At 53.6% G+C, this 20,635-nt stretch overlaps 7 protein-coding genes across 7 annotated transcripts; 2 read left to right on the top strand and 5 right to left on the bottom strand.

Moving 5' to 3' along the window:
* Window positions 1-453: 453 nt before the first annotated feature.
* Window positions 454-1,253, bottom strand: PG985_002614 (uncharacterized protein; the record flags this gene model as incomplete). Its single annotated transcript, XM_066822383.1, has 6 exons — window positions 454-561; window positions 611-709; window positions 766-837; window positions 921-985; window positions 1,099-1,116; window positions 1,244-1,253. The coding sequence occupies 6 exons, from the start codon at window positions 1,251-1,253 to the stop codon at window positions 454-456; spliced, it is 372 nt and encodes a 123-aa protein (XP_066689815.1).
* Window positions 1,254-2,423: 1,170 nt separating this feature from the next.
* On the bottom strand, window positions 2,424-3,413 carry PG985_002615 (uncharacterized protein; the record flags this gene model as incomplete). The annotated part of the gene is made up of 4 exons (XM_066822384.1): window positions 2,424-2,792; window positions 2,883-3,076; window positions 3,161-3,262; window positions 3,344-3,413. The coding sequence occupies 4 exons, from the start codon at window positions 3,411-3,413 to the stop codon at window positions 2,424-2,426; spliced, it is 735 nt and encodes a 244-aa protein (XP_066689816.1).
* A 1,489-nt stretch (window positions 3,414-4,902) lies between these two features.
* On the bottom strand, window positions 4,903-7,466 carry PG985_002616 (uncharacterized protein; the record flags this gene model as incomplete). Its single annotated transcript, XM_066822385.1, has 4 exons — window positions 4,903-4,999; window positions 5,055-5,181; window positions 5,240-6,968; window positions 7,107-7,466. The coding sequence occupies 4 exons, from the start codon at window positions 7,464-7,466 to the stop codon at window positions 4,903-4,905; spliced, it is 2,313 nt and encodes a 770-aa protein (XP_066689817.1).
* Window positions 7,467-12,468: 5,002 nt separating this feature from the next.
* Window positions 12,469-13,668, top strand: PG985_002617 (uncharacterized protein; the record flags this gene model as incomplete). The annotated part of the gene is made up of 2 exons (XM_066822386.1): window positions 12,469-12,540; window positions 12,661-13,668. The coding sequence occupies 2 exons, from the start codon at window positions 12,469-12,471 to the stop codon at window positions 13,666-13,668; spliced, it is 1,080 nt and encodes a 359-aa protein (XP_066689818.1).
* A 1,166-nt stretch (window positions 13,669-14,834) lies between these two features.
* Window positions 14,835-15,059, bottom strand: PG985_002618 (uncharacterized protein; the record flags this gene model as incomplete). Its single annotated transcript, XM_066822387.1, has 1 exon — window positions 14,835-15,059. The coding sequence occupies one exon, from the start codon at window positions 15,057-15,059 to the stop codon at window positions 14,835-14,837; it is 225 nt and encodes a 74-aa protein (XP_066689819.1).
* Window positions 15,060-15,791: 732 nt separating this feature from the next.
* On the top strand, window positions 15,792-16,871 carry PG985_002619 (alpha/beta-hydrolase; the record flags this gene model as incomplete). The annotated part of the gene is made up of 3 exons (XM_066822388.1): window positions 15,792-16,180; window positions 16,250-16,637; window positions 16,686-16,871. 3 exons carry the CDS (start codon window positions 15,792-15,794, stop codon window positions 16,869-16,871), a joined length of 963 nt encoding a protein of 320 aa, XP_066689820.1.
* Window positions 16,872-18,477: 1,606 nt separating this feature from the next.
* Window positions 18,478-20,631, bottom strand: PG985_002620 (uncharacterized protein; the record flags this gene model as incomplete). The annotated part of the gene is made up of 1 exon (XM_066822389.1): window positions 18,478-20,631. One exon carries the CDS (start codon window positions 20,629-20,631, stop codon window positions 18,478-18,480), a length of 2,154 nt encoding a protein of 717 aa, XP_066689821.1.
* Between the last annotated feature and the right edge of the window lie 4 nt (window positions 20,632-20,635).

Here is a 20,635-nt window from a genome sequence, read left to right on the forward strand (position 1 = left end):
ATCCCAACTCTTGGTTCATCACAGTTAGCATAGAAATTAATGCTTTGGCTACCAGGCAACCATATAGCATGCGGTCTAGCAATGGTAAGACTCGAATCTGACCATAGCAGTTGCGTATAGTATGACGCGGCTTTCGCTGTCTTGATGCTGGGAGCTTCTAGGTCCGTATCGCACTCGCGACACACATCGATCAAATTTTCCACCGGGTACGTTCACAATTCTTGCAGCATTAAAGTCGGAAAATTGGTAGTTTCGTCTACAGATTCCTTGGTTCACAGCTTCTTCGCCCGGCACTCATCTCAGCAACAATACCCGAGACAAGTTCCCGGACCTATAAAAAAAGACTAGCCAAGACCATCTTTACATCGGCGGCGGTCTTGCTCCAGCTTCAACGTCCGATGCGCTGGCCGAATATGGTATCAATCCACCCAGTCGCAAATAGGCGATGTCCGTTTAACCGTAGACGAGCTTGAAGATGTCGTTGAAGACGAAGAACGAACCACCCTCAGGCACCAGGTGGAAGGTCTGAGTGTAGTTCATGGGGCGCTGCTCCTCATCGACCTGGTCCATGTCAGTAAGTATTGGGGATTTTGTGCCGGCTAGAGCTTACCAAGAGCTGGCCAGTCACCAGTACGAGGACGCCGCCGCCAGTGCTGGGCTGGGCATCAAGGGTAGAAACCTGGTGCTTCACCTGCTGGAAAGGGAGGCCCTGAAAAGAGTATCAGAATACGTTGCAATACCATGTTCGGGAACATGGTGACATACCGAGAGCTTCTCGACGATGGCCTGACCACCCAAGCTGGCCGAGGACTCGAAGGTCAACATGGAATTCTCTCGCTGCAGAGTTGTCTAGGTTAGCCCGCATTTCCTGACTTGATGTTCCCCTTTCCAAACTTCGCTGAGGCTGCGAGTGCGCTTACGTAGAGGGCAGAGAGGGTCTTTCGGTCGGAATCGAACTGAGAGTAGTAGAAGGTCACGAATTGCTCTGGTCGCTTAGGTCAGTCGGGTATGCGACAAGCACGCAGCCGTAGGAGGCTGGGTGCGGGTTTGGCGGGCTGCCACGGCGCCGAATGATGGCCATGGCATGGTAGTACTAACTCGCGACTTCCTCGAAGTCTGGGAGACGTCAGCATATGCTTTTTTCTAAACTATCGTTGAAAAGTCACGACGAAAGGGCGGGAGTGCAATTTGGAGTATCCTTGCATGCGACAGAAATGGGCGCAAATGCGGGGGGGGTACTCACTGGCTGCCATCTTGTCTGGAGGGGAAGATTTTGCTTCTTGGTGTGTTGAAGTGGTCTGTTGGGAGGGGGGGGGGAAGTTGTTGGATGGAGAACGACGGGCAATATATGTGTATGATCGCTCGTAAGGCACCAAGGGGGAGTTGAGGTCGTCGAGAGGTTTTAGGTGGGCACACAGGAGTAACTGGTGAGTGAGGCTTCCACAAGTGGTGTTGATAGAGGGGCACTTATCTAATTTTCGAGAGCTGCACCTGTCGGCGGGGTAATTTGCGGCTGGGCGGTTTCCCTCCGTTCAAATTCAAATCTTCCAAGCATCCATCAGGCCGCTTACATAATATACAGCAGCCAAACACTGCATCCATCAATTGACCTCTGTTCATGCCTGACACAGTAGTTCGGGCAAGATATCTATGTACAGAACAGCTGGACTTGGGCTGAAATATGACTCTTATCTTTCCGAACAAGGCATCTGTCGTCGATGTGTTTGCCTTGTCTGCTCCTGGACTGTGAGGTGTGCAAAGCCAGCTCCGGGTTCTCGACTGTGACCCATGCTACTTGCGCCTCGCTAGGTACATGGCATCAATACATGGCACATGATGATTGTTACACGTCTACTTTTGTCTCCGATAAGGCAGATAGACACCCGATGCTTCTGCTGGTCTAACAGCCAGACACCTCAAGAGGATGCGTGATTAATAAGACTGCACAGCCAATATACAAACCAATATTTTGATAGCTCACGAGCAGATCACAGCAATAGCCAAGTAACCACGGACAGCTTGCACCGGGATGCATCCAAGCTCGTCATCCGTCCTTGTGCTATTTTGGGACATACGTCCTCTGGGCACGTAGAGCCCCTTTACTCCTTTCGAGGTTACTGTAGGTGGCATTTCAAGCGACACATGATTAAACCAGCCGGCGACATACAGTAGAGTATTTCTTGTTCATTCATACCCATTACCGCGCCGACTCATAGGAGACTTCGAGTTGCGTAACATCATTATCTTCTTTTCGCGTATGCTCTTATTCTGCCCTTCTCTCCGTCATCCGACTCCCATGGTTGGTCGCCCGTGCAAATCCAATGCCTCGCAACATAAGATTGTGTCTAACCGCCCGTATCATATACCTTCATCGTCAATGTTGTTGTTTTTTCAACCTATATCCGCCGTCGATAGCAATCCACTTAGGGCTTAGGTACGTGCAGTGACTTGCTGGTCATCAGGCAGCCGTGGACAAGGAACATCAGCACAACGGGGTGGAACTCCAGGGCCGAGCCCGCGAGCCAGAGACCACCGGGGACCTGGTCGAGCACCCAACCCTGTGAGACCCAGTAGGCCATCAGGGCGTCGATGCCCAGCGTGGTGGGAATAGGGGTGCCCTCGAAGTAACTCGCCTTCCCGGAAGCGTCGTGGGGGATGTTGGCCGCCGTGACGTTGAAGCGCGCCAGCCGCGTGAGGCCGCACAGGACAAAAACAGCCAGGAATACGTGATCGACGGTGGTGCGCAAACCGAGACTGAAGGCCACACAGGCGGGGGCAAGGCCGAAGGAAATCTAAAGTGGCAAGCAATATTTCGTTAGCAAAAGCAAGGAGAAGGAGACTATAGCAAATAGACCAAATGGAAGAAGAGGGGAACCGCATACCAGATCAGCAAGCGAGTCCAACTCCTGGCCCATCATGCTGCTCTTCTTGCGCCAGCGCGCAACGCGACCGTCCAAGAAGTCGAAGAAGAGACCGAACGGCAAAAACGCAAGTGCGAGGTACAGGTTGGACTTTTCGGTGGGGTCACCCAGGCAGTAGCGAAGCGAAGAGAAGATCGACATGATGCCGCAGAATCCTGTAGTTACATATTAGCACTCGCGTGTCCGGCCATGGCTGCGGCTCTGGGAGAACCCCGGAAGAGGTAAGGAAGGGACCGTACCGTTCATCTCCGTGATGTAGTCTGCCATGTGCATAGCCCGGAGCAGGGAGAAGTGGCTCGTGGACGACGAGAGAAGGTCCTTCTGCTTGTTGTAGGCAGGCTCTGCTCGAGAAACACGGCGTTAGCAGGCTATTACTTCTGGCGCTCCGAATGCGAAAAAAGAATAGATATGGCATGACATACCCGCAATGTCGCTGGTCTGCTTCGCGAGGGCAGCGCCATTGCTGGCGGCGGCGCTTGTGCGTTTCGACATGGTCAGGTGGTGGTTACAACGGTTGGTCGTGGTATTGGGAAATGGCGCAAAGAAGGCAGGTTATGTAGAGTCGTGCTGGTACACCGCCGCCTCTGTGGTGGTTGGTGAAAATGGTTGCGGATCTTTTGCCCCGACAAATGAATTATGAGGCCTCGCTTTTGGGGGCTTTTCCGGTGCTTGCAGGGAGTCGCAACTAAGTAAATGCCAAGCAAGGTATGGGTATTGAGAGAAGATACCTTTGGGATTGGGAGAAAAGAATGCAGAGTTGTTGGGGACAAGACAGGCGAAAGATGATAATGCAGGTAAGGTAAATAAAGGAAAGTGTCCTCTCTCTCTCTGCACCTTCTAGACCAAGGCACATCTGGTCAACGGGAAGCAGGTACTTACGCATACACTCACTCTCTCCTCTTGATTTCCCATCAGTGATTTCATACAGGTAGGGGGGAGCCCTGATGACGTTCCAAGCTTGCGGCACCTTTAGGCTAAGCTCAGCTGGGGTTAGCGATATGCTGTCTAGGCCTGAACCGCCCACTGGCTGACTGGTTGCGAGCAGGCTGACAGGCTACAAGCTGAGTGGCTGCTGCTGCTCTGATTTTGCCGTTTTGTTTCCTACCCCACGTACGTCAGGGGGGGTCGATCATTTGTTGCATTGCTGGTCCAAGCCAAGCCGGTTATGTCATCTGTAGAATTCGACTTGACGAGTATAGTCCCAGTACTACCTATATGTGGGATTCTAGTTCTATGAACTCTATGTTTTTTCGGCGCAGCTTATCCAAAGTTGACACTATCCGATTGGTAGTATTGGATTTGATGGATGTGATTATGTACTGTAGTTCACGTGCGTCATCGACGGAAGAAGACAACGGGGCCTCTCTGGCGTCAGGCCTTAGTTGCAATGAATTAGATGTTGGGCAAGTTCCATGCCGCCATGTATGTATGTACTATACAAGTTTAACGACGCCAGACTCCCCCCCCTTTGTTATGTCTGGCGTCCATGAGCCGCGACTCTGGGTATGCGAGAGAACGTAGATCCAGGTATCCTATAAGCCGCCCAGCGGAGTTGTATCGCATAATGTCGACTCCCAACCCTCACTCCTATTAGTTTTACCCTCCCTTCTTCTGGAGAAACGACAGGCCCATTATTATACCACTTCGCGGTCACCCTCACCTCCCGCTCTTCTCCCCTTCCTCCCCCAGCCCGCCAAGTGATGATGGCCCAGGATCGACTTAAATAAAACCCAAGTATGTTTGCAGTGCAGCGCTTGACATATGCCAGTAGAAAACAAGAAAAGGTGGATCTCCGGTGATCCTGTTGGTATGCCGGAATGCGAACTGTGTGACAAATGCACCGTACAAAACACAAGAAAAAGGCGCCGAGCAGGCTGGTATCTCTCTCCCAGTAGTAAAGGCCGTGCCAATCCAGGGAAGAAGAGTAGGACAATGGGCAGCTGTCATGCCATCAGAAAATACAACTCTGCATTTAAGTCCATCACTGGACGATGATGACTGAGAATCCGTCGACCCAGTCACCGCAGGATCCAGACACGCCGCAGACAGTGTAGCCTCGTGGAGGCAATAGAGTATGACTAAAAGGTTGGCGAGTTAGCTTAGGGTTTGACCCGATCTACACGATGTACTTACGGCTCTCCACCATGGGGGTTGCCATAAATTGGCGATTTCCTCCCCAGGCTTGTCAAAACTTGTATGCCGTCGATCCAGAATCCTGATCGCACAAAGAACCCGGTGATGTATTCACCACGGAAGGTATCTGCAAATCGTTGTTAGCATCTTGAGGTCACCGTCGACATTGACGAGAAAAAACTTACCCATCTTGAAAGTGTCACCTCCTGGCTTGCCTCCGCGTTTGCCAAACAGCTGGCTTGTGTCGTCGTCGTAGAAAAATTCCATGCCGTCAACAGCGTAACCGTGATAAAAGACGATGCGCAGTAAGACGCGGCTCTTCTCCTTGACACTAGTAAAGACGAATTCCTGAGGCTCGCTTCCTTGCATCTGGGAGTGGCCAAGCTTATTGCTGCGGTATGCCGTCTTACCTAACACAGGCGACAGCTTGAGCGAGGAAGCCTTGGAGCACAAGCTGGAGAAATCCGCAATATCGAGATTTCCGCCACCCAAAGACTTGACGCAAACTTTCAGCTTCGCCTGGCGCTTATCCTCCGGCAACTTTTCCCTCAAAGCCTTCTCCGTAATCGTCACGTTTCTCTGGACAGACCCGTTCTCGGCCAGGTACTCGATCCAGGTATGACAGAGATCATCGCCCTCGGGGTAGATCTCCAAGTACGACACTCCAGTAGCCGCTGTGATTTGAACCTTCCCTTCATCCACTGGCCAGGCCTGGACACTCGAATCCGAGTGCATTACTGGATCGTTAGGGAGTCTGAAACATGGGTGATTGCGGAACCGCAGACAGTCGAGTCTGTGCCAAGTGCACTCATCCCCCTGGAGAACCAGGCCACCCTTGGATTTCGTCCTAGTACTGTATGCTTCTCGTACCACAAACGATCGGTTCAGTCGAGTGTAATCTCGCAGCATGACACCGTTTTCCTGGTGAGGGCAGCCCAAAAGATGGCCCGTCTCGTGCATGTGGGCACCAATTCCTATGTTGGCAGCTTCCCACGAACTTCCAGACTCGTTGCAGTCGTTTGCAACGAAAGAGGTATCGGTGGGTGTGCAATCGGTAAAGGCCGGAACAACCTCCTCCATGCTTGCAGGGTAGCTATGCATGCAGTGCGAGCCAAAGATAGCCAGCTGGAGATCTCCAGCGTTCCCTCCCAGTGCAGCATGGCCCGTCACGGTTTGCGCCGTGGTATCCCAATGAGCGTCCAACAAGAGAACAGATACATACTGCTTCTGACCTGGGAGCGGTTTGAAGTAGTCCTTGACGGCTTCAGCCGCGATATCATAGAGCTCGCCATTCTTGGTGGCTTTCGGGTTTTGCTGAGCCCGCTCAAGGTCGCGGATTTCGGCAAGAGTCTTCTCGGACCTGATGACATGAACTCGCGCTTCCGAGCGCATCGTACCCATCTCCCGATCGCGCTGATTTGTGCTGCCATTAGTCCATTCCTCTTCGAATCTGAACACCCGGCGTCCAAACTTGTTTCTCCACATCTGTTCTGCCGTAAAGGCTTGCCACAAGTATGCCGCCATTCGAAACTTCCTGATCGCAGTGTCAAGTCCATTTCCTTCTCGCTCGATCCGAGCCGGGGTCGCATCGAAGGTTGCAGGTGAATCCTTGGCTAAGAGAATAACGAGTTGCAAGGGTGGGGAGCTTGTCGGCGGGACCATGTGTACTGTAATGTATGAGGAGTGGATGGGGTTCGGCGAGCCGCTGTTGGCCAGCTTCGGGCTCGCAAAATCAAAACGCAGTCTGTTTGCTCCGGGAACTAGGTAGACCAGAGCTTTGAAATGGGACTCGCAAACAGGCCAAGTGGTCGGCGGGAAGCCGTCGTCAAGCCGGCTGACGGTGACGGTGCCGTCTAAGGAGTTTTGTATAGTATCGCCAATCGTTCCATTGACCAACAGCACCTTTTGAGAGACCTGCACTTATGTTAGCCGACCAGTCTCCAACTATATTCGTCTGCACTTGATCAGGGAGGGGACCTCGTAGATCTACGGCAGCGGCATCAAGCTTATGCAGGTCGTGGGTGTGGGTTATTGAATTTGGTCAAGTCATACCCAGGAGTTTTCAGACAGATTTGTTATGCGCGGTGCGTATTGCGACACGGGAATCTGCTTCGTCTTGCCATTGAGGACGGGCGATCCTAAACCGGCCATACCGGAGACGCTGTATCGATTTGGGTTGATGCCGTTGGCTCCGAGAGACGGTCGGGTTTGCGGAACAGGCGGCGGCTGGTCTTTTACTTGAAGATTGAGCGAGGGATCTGACTGAGTACCGAGGGTGGGCGGCGTTATAGATCCCGTTGTGGGAGTTGAGTTGTTGCTGTTTTCATCGTTGCTAGAGTTGTCGGTGTTGGAGCGGAAGCTGGCGCGCGACCTCCTCCTAAGCTCCTTAAAGTTTAGAAACGACGGCGCCATGATGTTAATGCCGTTTGGGTGGCCCGAAAATGCTGCTCCAGCTGTGGGTTGGTTTCAAGATGCCGAAAGCTGACGGGCTATGCGCAATTGGCACTAACAACTGACCAACTCACGATATAATTCAGGAAGCTCTTGCGCTTCACCAAAACAATCGTGTAGCGCTTCCCGTCGACAACAACTGATCAGCAGCGAGCGCAGCGACTTATCAAGCAACCGAGAGAACGTTCGCCGTTGGGGGCAGCGGGTTGCGCGGGTGTGGTGGTGGTGGCGGCGGCTGCAGGCTCTGATTGGCGTCACAACAAGGCACTGTAGCAATGAGTGCGGTTAGGTCCGTATTTCCCGCAGGAGCTCGTATTCGAAGCTGTCAGGACCGCGAAGAACGAGCGTTTATACCAATATGAAGCCGTCTGCTTTCTTGCCTTTAACACAAGTACGAATGGATGGAAGAAAGGGGACAGTGATAGAGATTCGCAGGAAGAATTCTTTTTTCGGAAATGGATAGTCGAGCCAAAATCACCGACCGGTGTCGTTCTTTGTCGGCTACTACCTTCGTCTTACTTTGGACAAGCAGGACTGGGTGATTGCGGTGGATACACCATGTAGCTCTGCGAGTTAAGCCAGGTTTTAGTGGCTGCCGTCGATGCCCCTGCAGGCCCGCACGATGCCAACTTCGTCGACCTGCACGGCTAGCTGGGGATCTGCTAGCAAGGGGGCTATGAAACCTGCCAACCAAAGCAGAGTGATAGTCGATGAGCCGGTCGTATTCCTTATCATTCGGCCAGAGCTACAGTATGCCCGTGCTTGTCCTGGTCCGTAGAGCACGCAGGCAGAGCTTGCTGGTGCTGCCGCCGGGTATGTGGTCGTGGCAGATTGGTGAAGGGGAAAAGCCGACTGTCGCGGTCTTGCTTGCCGCCGACCGAGAAGAATCTTGATTACATGTAATGTAAGTGTAAGTGCCCAAACCACTGCGAATCGGTTTGCGGGAGATCGAGCGATGACGTCGAGGTCTCGTACGGGCCCGTAATGTGGGCGGGTGGGCGAGCTATGGGACTATGGGTCCGTATCTAAACTCAACAATAGCAACAGCTCCAGGCGCCAGGGGGGCAGTGGATTTGTCAAACCGTTTTAATAGGAGCAAACCGCGGTAGCTTGCGAGAAAGAAGACGTTGAAGTTTGAACTCGGGCACTCGCAGGGGAAGAACGGCAACGACGGATATACCAGGTCCCGCAAAAGAGCATATTGCCAGATTACTTTCGAAAGCTATTTGGCCGATAATAAAAATCTTGGCCAGGAGCAAATCAGGATCATTCGAAACCGCTGTGCGTTGCTGCAAGGTTCCTGGTATGCTGACGGGGGGCCAGTCCAGTTGCTTTGGGGGGTGGGGGGTCGTTTGTTGAAGGATTGGCCGCAAATCGAGATGCACACACCCGTATCCAGAAGACAGCAACGGGAGATGAGGCGGCGCAAGGAGCCTGGAGCGTGCCTCTCGGTTCTTGGTTCTTGGTTCTTGGCCCTTGGCTCTTGGCTCTTCCAGGCTCTCTTCACATGTCCTAGGTAGTCCGTCCGTCTGCCTGTCTGTTCGGCCAGTTTCTTACCGGATATGAGAGGGGACATGTAGAACCACCCTGGGTCAAGCTTGGGTAACCATTCCCGACCCGAATGTACGCAACCACTAATAAAGGCAAGTGCCTTCAAGTCTGTTCTATATTTATGTACAAGTATGTGGCAACCTGTACCTTCTCTGGCTAGAGTTGAGGTGATCAACAGTGGGGTTAGAAGAAAAACATACGAGTGCGTCTAGCGGAATGGGAAAGTGTATGATGGAAAAGCACAACTCCATATTCTTCATATATGTACGTACTTCGCACCCGAATATAGTCCGGAGGCGGGCGAGTAAGGCTTCTGCGCTTCGGTGCGTTTTATCAGCTGCATCCAACATCGTATTCCCGCACCCCCCTCCCCCCTCCCACGCAGGTGGCTTATGCCAACGGCGAATGATCCAGTCGACTGGCCGAAACCACCAGCCAGCATGCAAACCAGGACCCAAGACATGCCGAACAGCTGTACACCGAAACACAATATCGTCAGGATGAGGAACCTATTAGGCTTCTAGCCCAAAGGCAATCGCAACACCACGGGAGGCCACCGGCATTGGCAGGCTTGCATATTGCTTTAGGCCTCTGATCCATCGGCTTCCTCCCAACCATACGTGGACACTGAATGAATAAGCCCTTCCTACAAGCGGGGACTCCCTCAACTCAGGCTTTGCTACAGCTGCTATTCATCTCACGCTGACTGACCAAGGTGCAAGGCTCTTTCCGGGAAAGCAAATCTAACACCGGCTCGGCTAATCATGTCACTGTTTCTGGTTTCGGATTGATCAGCGTATCTCAAGGTCGCTGTGAATATCGGTCATGGGTGACAGGTCGATGCCGACTGCCTTAATTAATATGTTTCGAAACCGGCTTGCTGATTACCCAATTATCATATAACTCTGGGACCGCGGGCGAGTGCGTGCAGGCAGCATGTCTTCCAACATCGGTCGCAGTTGCATACGGGTGGCTGCATTTGGCACTTGGTGCTACTCACTGAGATCAGATGTCAGACAGAGACAGGAGGAAACAAGATGTCTCCTTGTTTCACCGACCATGGCCCGAAACTGGGGCGGCTATCTACCACGCGCAGTAGGTATGCCACGAAATCCCCTACCTCCTACATCAACCTTGTGCACTCTATCAGGCTGTCCAGACGACAGACAACTAACAAGAGCGGACAATACTGTACATCAGTGTTTGTGACATCGAGACGGCCCTTAGTGCTTTGGGGTCGTAATGGTTGGATTAAGTATAAGCAATATGATGCACCCGACTGACAACGGGCTCCTTCCCCAGTTCACTTGATAACAGCCCCAAGACTGGGGAGGGAGGTGGGCATTCCGGCATCATAGTATCAGTATTCCATGCAAATGAGATGATAGGATGGGTGCAGCAGTGCTCTTTTGAGTTGAGGAGTGCTACTAACGCGATATATAGGATTGATGTGCCGTCAGTGCTACAGCAAATCAAGATTGCCCTGCTGCACTGGACAGGGGATGATTTAATTGCCCTGTAACAGTTGAAGTTGACACGGAAGCGACGTAGCATCCACACGACAAGCCCCGGTCATGAGTTGAGAAGTTAAGATATATAAATTTCGTCACTGTCCCTCATGCTACTAAAGCGGGAGCATCGTGGAGGAGCGCTGGGTCATAGTTTGGTTCACAACGAAGCTGAGGGCCTCGCAATGACCTTGCCCCGAGGTATATCTAGAATCTCGCCCACGGAGGACTGTCTGGCAGCCTATGTAGCTCTTTCACGCGCATTTAAGCACAAGAATTGGCCACGAACATCACTGGGAATGCGTAGAGTTAGGATATCTAGCCACACAGTTTGAAGGAACCAAACATGAGGTGCGAGTAACGGCAAAACGGGCGTGCCGAGCTTGTTGCACTGGCTTGACAGATTTGGCTTTCAACTATGTGCGAGCCGTTCCTACGGCCGGAGGCGCTTCCGTTACATCTAGCACGGTTGGGGCTCTGATATCCCGAGGAGCAAGGCCTCCTTGATTGGCCATTGATCAATGATGGATTGGGCTGCTAGCCACGGCGCCAATTCATGAACTATTGGCTACTCGATATGCTTGATCCTGTACTGCCGCCCCTTGACAAAAGCAGTTGTCGACGTCGCACTAGGTGGTGTTCAAATCTCAATTGGCGACAACATTCAATCTCAGCCACAACTCCATCTATATATACGGATATGTATGACATGATTCGACCATCTACCGCTTCTTCAGGGGAAGCAAGTTCGCCAACAATGAACCATTGTGTTTTATGATCTCTTCTCATCGTCGACGACGTAGTCTACATGTCGAGAGATTCGATAACTGTGTGTAGCCTTGGAGAAGTTGATTAGGTATCGAATGGCACATACAAGGGTATGTAAGTAGACAGCCTAGGTCAATGACAGCTGCAAAACGTAAACGTTACAGGGCGGCAGTATCAACTGTGCAGTAAAGTAATGAACACATGCATACAGCTTGCGGCGGTGAAAAACTTACGGTATGCATCCCATGCACTACTAATAGCCATGCAGACAAGCGAACCGCGAATCGCGAATCACAGGCGTCTTTCTCACGACAAATTGGGTCTGCAGGATGCTGCTGCCAAGTTCTGCGTGTGCGATTGCGTGAGCAATTGGATCATACTCCGGTTGGTTGACTGGTAAGCCAGCAGTAAGCTGGCCAGTCCGAATTCAGTTCGAGTTCAGCCAGGTCAGCTATCGGATGTCGATTGAAGGGGAAGGAGTCGTAGCAGAAGGAAAAAGTCCCGACCCGGTTGGCCCAGGAATGCAAAATTCCCTGTAAGCCCATTTTGGGTTTTGGCCCTTGTAAAGCAGCTAGTCGTAGACTCTTGCAAGGAAGAAGCAAGAAAAGGCGTATCTCTAGATGGGACCTTACCCAAGAGAGGTAGGCCCTCCTACTCCTTCTCCACCGTACGACGGAACGGACGACTCGACCATAGTGTTCTCTCAACGCTACCACTACCGCTACATGCATTTTGACCCGTTCTCCCTATTGAGTGGTTTTGACGACATGACAACCCAAATACGCTCTCTACTTTTACACATCTAATACATCCCATGAACACCGTTGCCAGACAACAGGTAGATAATATCACTCTTTTACTTGCCGTCGTCTGAAAGCCGCAAGCCTCAACTATCCAACCAGAAAAAAAAAAAGCCCGAGCGGCCGACCCCCCCCCCCCCAGCGAAACCGAACCTCCTGCCTTTCTCTAAGTGCCTACATACTTTCTCTTACATAGGCGCCGGCTCCTACAACTCCACAGCAACCGACTCTCCCTGCAAAACCCTCGACGCTGGAAACAACCGACCGGGCCTGAGACGAAGACCCGATCAAAGTATATAATTCGGCGGTTACGTGCACCAACATAGACAGGCGACCATGTCGTCTCCATTAAAGAAGCAGCCAGAAGCTGTAGCAGACAAAGTTCTCAAAAGAGTGGAAGTGAGCAAGGTAAGTTGGTAGCAAGCAACAACAGCAGCAGCAGCATCTCCTCTCACCCCTTCTCTATCCCACTTCTTCCCTTCCTCATGAGTTGCTGCAAAGCCTAACAATGAATCCCGTGGTTTACAGATCGCTCGACGGCTCCAAGGCCGCCTGGCTCTTGCACACTTCAAGACGAAGCATGGCTGGGAAGACCTCACCCTCGACACCCTAGAGCCCAAGCTGGACGAGGAGCGCCGCAAGCGCACCTACGACGGTGACGTCCTCTCTGACTCGTCATCCAGCACATCGGAACTGCCCTACCCGACGAGAACCCTCATGAGCTCGCCCCTAAAGGCTCCCCTCTTCTCCGATGCCATCGGCTCCAGCAATGGCAGCACAGGTCACCGCAAGCGAACATACATGGCATCCTTCGACATGGACATGGCCATGTCGAGTCCTGCCAAGCGGTATCGATCGTCGCCCACCCCACACAAATCCTTCCATATGGGACAGAACAACTGGAAGTCTCACCGACAAATCATCCAGTCATCGCCCATCAAGCCGCGTAGGCAACAGCACTTTACGACTTCAACTGGTCCGAATGTGTCCTTCTTCCAAGGGGCCCGGCGGATGTCGGCCGAGCTAGCATCGCCCAACTTCGCGGCCCCTACCTCGGATGACGAGGAGGACCTCTTTCCCACGCACTCTTTCCAGCTCCAGCCTCACCATTCGTCACCGCCGAGGACACCGCCTATGCGCAACAGAGCCCTGCATGGCCGGAACAAGGACAGGAACACGGCGAACAATAACAAAACCGGCGAGGAGGGTGCAGATTTGCTACTCTACCTAGCTGCATCTCCCTCGCCTGCCATGCCGTCTACTCGGACTAGAATGGAGCCACCGTCTACACCTCCCCCGAAGAAGGATCTTGCCCTACCATCGTCGATGATGACTACGCCTGGTGGCGGCAATCTGTTCCCCGCCACGCCCGGCCAGCCCTTTGACTTTGCGGACTTTGTCAACATCACTCCTAGCCCGGCACAAAAACCCTGGAAAACACCTATAGGAGCCATGTCGTCGTCAGCGAAGACGCCTATCAGTATCACTCGGCGAAGATTGACATTCGACGAACCCCTTGTGCATGGACTCCCTTGAAAAGAGCTACGTCCCTTTCAGCATCACAGGCGTCCTTTGTTCTAACGAAAGAGGAGCTTCTTAGTCACGTCGGATGTACGACCCCCTGGTATCACGGTCGACAGATGGCGCCATGACACGTTTTCCTTATGTGGATATGATACCAATGCACGAGCAATCCTGCCAATTACGCCTTAGGTTTAGGGGCACTCATATATTTCTCATTGAATGTTTTGGGGGAGGTGTTACGATGCTTTGCAGCAGTTATGAGATGGGTATTACCGGGGGTTTCGATGGTTGGTCTGGGCAGATGTGGGCTCCAATTGGTCCAACGGAGTTGAATTTTGCGTTGCGGTTGGACACACTTTTTTTTCTTTGCGATGCGCATAAGCCAACAGCAACCCCCTCTTCTGTTTACGTCGAATCTTGGTCGCTTGCCTTCTCTGCTTGAGCATTTCCCTTGTGGCATGGGGCACACACACACACAGTGTAACTTAGGCAGAAGCCACTCTAGTCTAATTGAGAGGAAGAACGCATAAACATTGAGCTTTATTTGACTCACGATGCTCTTTTTGAATCACGCTTGGTCACCGCAATGACATGGCTGGGGGACGCGAAGTGGGCCACTTTACGCGCCCGAAACGTGTCAAGATTTACCGGATTAGGAAGGCAGCTCAGGGATCAAGACGTGCACCGTGTCCGCGACCGTGACTTTTCGTGCACGCGCCCTAGTTGGCTCATAGCGGTTCTTTAATTGGACGCGTCTGTCACTTGCCTTCATCCGGTTAGGGCGGTCCTCTAAGCTGTAGGTACAGTATGTATCCGTACTTGTGTCTGAACATCATCGCCTTTCGAAACCGAACCTACTGCCTACCGCAATGCCCATGATTCACCTTCATCTTATTGACTATCTTCTTTTTGTTTCGTGTGCTGGCCGACATCCAGGTTCTCGGCACGCGTACCGTAGATGATCTGGCGCAGCCGTGCTCCTGCTGGCTTGCTCCCATAGACATGCTCTTCTGGTCTTGTGGCCGTAGTCGCCATCGTCGCATCAGCAGGCTGTTGTTGCACAGTCCCGGTTGGCTCGGGCAACGCTCGGCCAAATCTGGTCTGCTCTTCGGCTGAGCTTTACGGAGACGTTGAGAAGACACCTTGGTTTAGGGCGAGCTTCTCCGGCGTCACGATCGTCAGGTTGCCCAGCCCGTCCCGGTCATCTCGGAAGGTGGCTCCGAGCCAGGGGCCGAGGGAGATGTACCCCCAGTCACGTGGGTTGTCAAGCATATACGCTGCCAGAGGACGTCCCCGATCTCCTCCGGGGGCATCCCGCCGCCGTACACGATGGAGCTCAGGCCTCGGAGCATCTGCACGCAGTACGTGTCGTTGTAGCAGTCGGCAACTAGCGAGGGCGCCATGACGATGACGGCCCCAAACGACCGGGGGTGCTGGCAGATGGCTGTCCTGCTTTAGGAGCAACCATGTAGGTAATGACATATCGAAGGTCAAGGAGCCCCAGGCGGCAGAAGATGCGAGACTTGTCAGTCCCCAGAGTCTGAGGTAAGCAACCAGCCAGTCCATCACATGGTTGATTTCAGCTCTTTTTGAGCATGCGGTGGTGCCGTGCAAGATAAGATGGTTTTGCACAGCCCTCGGCATCTAGAGATGAGGGTACACGATGAAGCAGGTACTGTTTACATTGCTTGCTGTGCTCCAGAGCGAACCAAGCAAGCGACCGTTGACGAAAAGGGATATTGGGCCTCGGTTTGCTGGCGTCGTCTTTAGTTGACCAGACAAATGGCAGGATCAAATGATCATAAAATTCCCGTTGCCCTAAATTCTGACTGCATGACGAGCAATATCCAGCTATGGTCTGGTTGCTTTCCGTTTCATCACAGACCATGAGTTGGTCGGGCTGTCCCACCACACCAACACCCACTCACCTCACTCGGTGCCACTAACACCCCTCATCTCTGTGGGGGTCATTCAACCACGGCAGCCCGCCAACAGAGATCCGGGGATCCGGGAAAGGGTTGTTTTCGTCTTTTTACTTCAACGTGGATTCCCTTGGCATTTCCACCATCCTATACCTAGCTCAAGCTATAGTAGCAACCGCAGCAGCAGCTCTTGTCTTGTCTGGTGGTTTCAACATGCCTACAGTGACTCTTCCCTCCAAGCCAGACGCCGAAGTGGCGTATGAGCTGCTCCCAGGAGATGCCGCAAGCAGCCTCCTTGTCATCTTCCTCAACGGTCTTGGACTCCCACAGACTGTATGGAAGCCGACCATCGAGCTCTTCCAGCAGTCGAGCGTGTCCCCGAAGCCGTGGGTGCTCACCTACGACCGCTACGGCCAGGGTGCTTCGTCCCGGGATCCGCGCGAGAGTTGGCCGAGCAGAGATCCTGGCTACGCCCACACCCTGGACGATGTCACCGAAGACCTCCACGAGCTAATCCAAACCCTCTCGCCCGACCGCCAGTCTCGGATTGTTCTTGTGAACAACAGCATTGGCGCGAATGTCTCACGAAGATATGCTGATAGGTATATACCAGCACAGCCAGCTCATGGGACTCGTCATGGCTAACCATACGGGCTGCCCGAGCCGTACAGATATCCCACCATCGTCGAGGGAATCCTGTTCCTTGACTCTAACCCCGGCAACACGGACTACGAGACCATCTGGCCGAATCCGAAAGACGCGTCCTTCAACCTCGAGCAGATGACTCCTCCTGGTACCACGCTTGAAGTATACCAGGCCGCTTATACTAAGATGACCACAATCTTCCATTCAAGTGCCAAGAATGCCGAGGGGTTCGACCGGCGGGAGATTAAGAACATTATGCCTAAAGCATCCGAGCCCAAGCTGAAGGGATCCAAGACTTCGGAAAAAGGTCCTTGGATCACCGTCGTGGGCCATGAGCTGGAGCAGTTCACCAACGAGGAATGGGCTGTGCTCAAGGTCCCTATCGGCATGGCAGCCATGTACATCCAACCGCAAGTAACCCAAACCTCTGATATCCCTCGCTTCGCGTCTGGCTAACGAAAGGGGGGCACGTATAGCATGTGGCAAAAGTACAACGAAGGACTATGTGAGCTCACCGACCCAGACAGGGCCAAGGGGCCGGTCATCGCGCCCAAGGCTGGCCACTTTATCCAGAAGGACAACCCGCAGTTTGTTGCCAAGGAGCTGCAGGAACTTGTTGAGAAGGTGGAGGCTTCTGTTTTTAACTAGATGGATAACTACAGAGAATGTCACGGGGTCACTATATCTAGCTAGTATAGGGTTCAACACGGCAGTTCCTCTGTAACATCAAGCACTTTCTTCATATCAAGTCGACGCTTGTAACACTCCATCTAATAGAGCATAAAATGCGACACCTGAGCCGGCTGAATGAGGCCTACTTGAGATACATGGCCCGGGAACCGTCAGAGTAGGAACGTGGTATCGCGGACGAGAGGTGCCCATGAGACTTGGCGGCACAAATGGTTCAAGGTTCAATAAGCTCTACACATCACAACGCAGCAAAAAGGTCGGTTAGCTCAGTTGGTTAGAGCGTCGTACTAGTATTCTCTCGCTTCTCGTGAGAATAGCCAAGTAAATGCGAAGGCCATGAGTTCAAGCCTCATACTGACCAAGTCCTGATTTGACCCGTCGAGGGAAGAATTCCTGGTTTCTTTTTTTTTTTTTTAACGGTTTACTTCACTTTTACCTCCGCCCTTTTTTGATGCCTCCGGAAGCCTTCTTTTGAACCGGAAGGACGGAACACTGGGCCCGGACGAACAAAGCGGGGGCGTTGAAGAGGAGGGGCTTGTCTCGACACTGATTTTACATATAGTGATTGTGCAGGGGAAAGGTTACCTTCCATACGGGTTGTGAGTGGCTGGGGACCTAGGTATGAACGGGCTAGGGAAAGGAAGATGGCGGGGCGGGAATGGGAGATGAGAATGCTACGTCAATACATATATAGAAACACAGATGTTCGTATCGTATATGAAGAAATAGGGGCGGGCAATCAAGCGGAGTACCACCCGACCCGACCCGACCGCCCGGAGTTGGGAAAATCATGGTGGATTCCACTCATGCTCAGAGGAATACCGATCAATCATGCCCAGAGACAGAGACGGGGACAGGATATAGAAGCCGTGTACACGTCGAACGAGCGTATCTTTCCCCAATCAGCCTCCCGGCACGTAAGCTGTTGGCACTATCGGGTATTGTATGTGTGCTTGTATAAGCGGTCATTCAACCGTATTCATCATCTCTATCTACAAAAACAACTGGCCGGTCAAGGTTATCCAGTAACGAACTTCCAATCGTACAAGCTTGCCCTCACTCCTCCCCGTCCTTCGTCCCAAGACGTATTTTGTTTCTCCCCCTCCCGCCTCTCCTCTTCTTCCTCCAATAACGACTTCCCGGGTTCCTGTGCGCCTTCGTGGCGGCGCCAGATTAACAACAACGCCTTGCAAATGGGGGAATATATGGTTAAAGAGCGGCGCCGGCTATGCAATAGTGACATCATCGTCATCCCGGGATAAAAAAAAATAAACTAAACAATAGAGAGAGGCTGTGACAAGTCTTCCAGATTCCCATCATATTCCCTAAGCTCTCCCAATCTGGGTATAGCAGTCATCAAAATAAGAATGCAAAATATGCCCCCGAGTAGCCCGAGGGGGAGAGTGGTGTGGTACCCACGGCGCCCTAGCTTTGTCCGCAAAACGTCAGGGCGCCCCTTGATCCACATCCAACTTCGTGGGTGGTACTTTTGAACATAAAAAAAGGTTGTAAAGCAATGATGCAAGTAACACTGGCAGCGTCAGCGGTGCTGGCATATGCTCCACTAGTAGGCCTTTCCGACACTGGCTTGGCCAGACGACCCGTTCTTCTTGTGGTTAGCCGGCGGCGGCGGCGGCGGGGTGTATCTGTTCCTTGCCGAGCCAATGTCTGGCCCTGGGTCGCCGAAATCTTCCAGGCTGTTGACGCCGCTCGAGTACTTGCTGCTGTAACTCGAGGCGCGCGTATGGGCGCGGCCAGGAGCCGACGGGACCTGTGCCATGGGCGGCATATTCTGCGACGACGACGCAGAAGCAGAAGAGGAGAGAAGCTCGGGCCGGTCTAGATCGAAGGGGTCTGACCGGAACTTATTCCGCCTCGTCTGGAAAGACTCGACCGAGTCGCCCGAGTCTCTGTACATAGTGCCTGTGCGGGGTCGCGAGCTGGGCGGCCTGGAGCCTTCGACCGACTGGCCTCGTGACCTTCGTACATTGTCGGCATACGTCGAGGGCGGCCCTACTTGCTTGGACTGCGTAGGCGGTCGGATCGCGTTCGCGTCCGCGAATGGATCCGCTGCGGCTGGGGAGGTGGACAAGGGGGGCGGTATGGCCGAGTTGTGAGGCATGGCATTAGAATCCAGGAACGGATTGGTAGATCCAAAGCTCAGGCCGAGCCCGCCCAGAAAATGTTCGGCCGACCCAGCACTCGATGACCGCCGGTTTTGTTTCCCGGCCAGAGTCTTTCGCTTGATGTTGGCCTGCGCCGCCAGCTGCTTGTCGTCCATGTTGAGCAGGGCCAGGAAGTCGGGCTGCGAACTACGCTCGCGCTGGGTATCCTTCATGCCTCGCGTGTTGGCGAACAGTTCCTCGCTGTCTTGCTTGCCGCGACTGCCGAACCGCCACCCCGCCTCCCCATTGGACCTTGAGAACAAGCCGAGAAAACGGCCCTTGCGTGGCGGGGAGCCATCTCGCCCAGAACTTCCGGACCTGCCAGCATCGCTGACGCTGATGGACCCATCCAAGAACTGCGAGTTCCCCCTGTCCAGATTTACGCTCGGCGAGGGGCTGCGCACAACCAAGCTCTTGACGCGCCCTCGGATGTTCTTCAAGCTCTGTCCGAACGTGGCCCTGAACTTCTCCGTCAAGGGAGTCGGCCCGATGGAGTCGCGGCTGAAGGTGTACGGCCTCTTCTCGAGGTTGCCGAAACCATTCTCCGGTCCTCCCAGTGGCGTCAGGAGAGTGCTTCTCCGCCTCCGCCGGAGTCTCTTGCGCACGAACCAGAAAATCAACGCGGCAATGGCAACAAACGCCACACCCCCGAGAACGCCGCCCACCACAGCTTTGGTCGCATGCGTGCTAGGTCCGGTGTTGGTCACCGCGGCATCAGAGTCTGCGCCCGCCGTTTGGCTGGCGGCAGGGGTTACCGTGAAGACGGCACTTCCAACCGTCGTCACCACGGCGGCGTTGCCAGCGTTGCGACCATTGCCCGTCGCCAGGTCGTCGTTCGCGGGTGGCGTTGATATCACGGTTTGTATGCTAGATTGGGTGGTCGCATCTGCTGGCGACGCGTCCGTTGCTGTTGGTGCGCTGCTGTCAGCCGTCTGTGTCTGAGTCCCTGTAGTCCGCAACGCTGTATCTGATGGCTGTGCTTGTGAAGAGGGGGAAGGTGAAGGTATAGCTATTATGGGAGGGGCCAAGGCCTGCGACGTTGATGTCGAGGCATCAGGCGCAGCTACGATGGGAGAGGGCACAGTCTGTGCGGTTGATGCTGGAGCATCAGACGGCAGGCTGGTTGTAGGCAGCTTGGCAGCGGTAGTAGACGTCTCCGCAGCTGGTGGAGGTGAAGGCGGCGGCGACGGCGGCTCTACTACCGCTGTCGATGTCTGCGCAGGTGGTGCTTGTGTGGGAGGAGCTTGGAGGGTGGTAGAAGTAAGGCTCGTCGTACTCGTAGAAGTCTCAGGGGGGGGGATAACTGTTGTCGTCGACGCTTGGGGCGGCGCGGCTGGCGGCGGCGCCTGCACCTGCGTCGTGCTGGTCTTGGGCGGTTCCTGGACGGTCGTCGTCGAAGGGGCCGCGGTTGTCGTGGCTGCCGCCGTCGTCGTGGAAGTCTGCTGTTGTCCTCCTCCGCCTCCCCCGTTGCCGCCCTTCTTCGGTATCGCCGTACATCGTTTGCCGCCTAGTGAAGTGATGAAGGCCCCTGGCGGAAGGTTTGGACTCGACATATTG

This window comes from Apiospora marii (genome assembly GCF_038362585.1).
Source record: "Apiospora marii strain CBS 49790 chromosome Unknown utg000002l_segment0_segment0, whole genome shotgun sequence".
Taxonomy (NCBI): Eukaryota; Fungi; Ascomycota; class Sordariomycetes; order Amphisphaeriales; family Apiosporaceae; genus Apiospora; species Apiospora marii.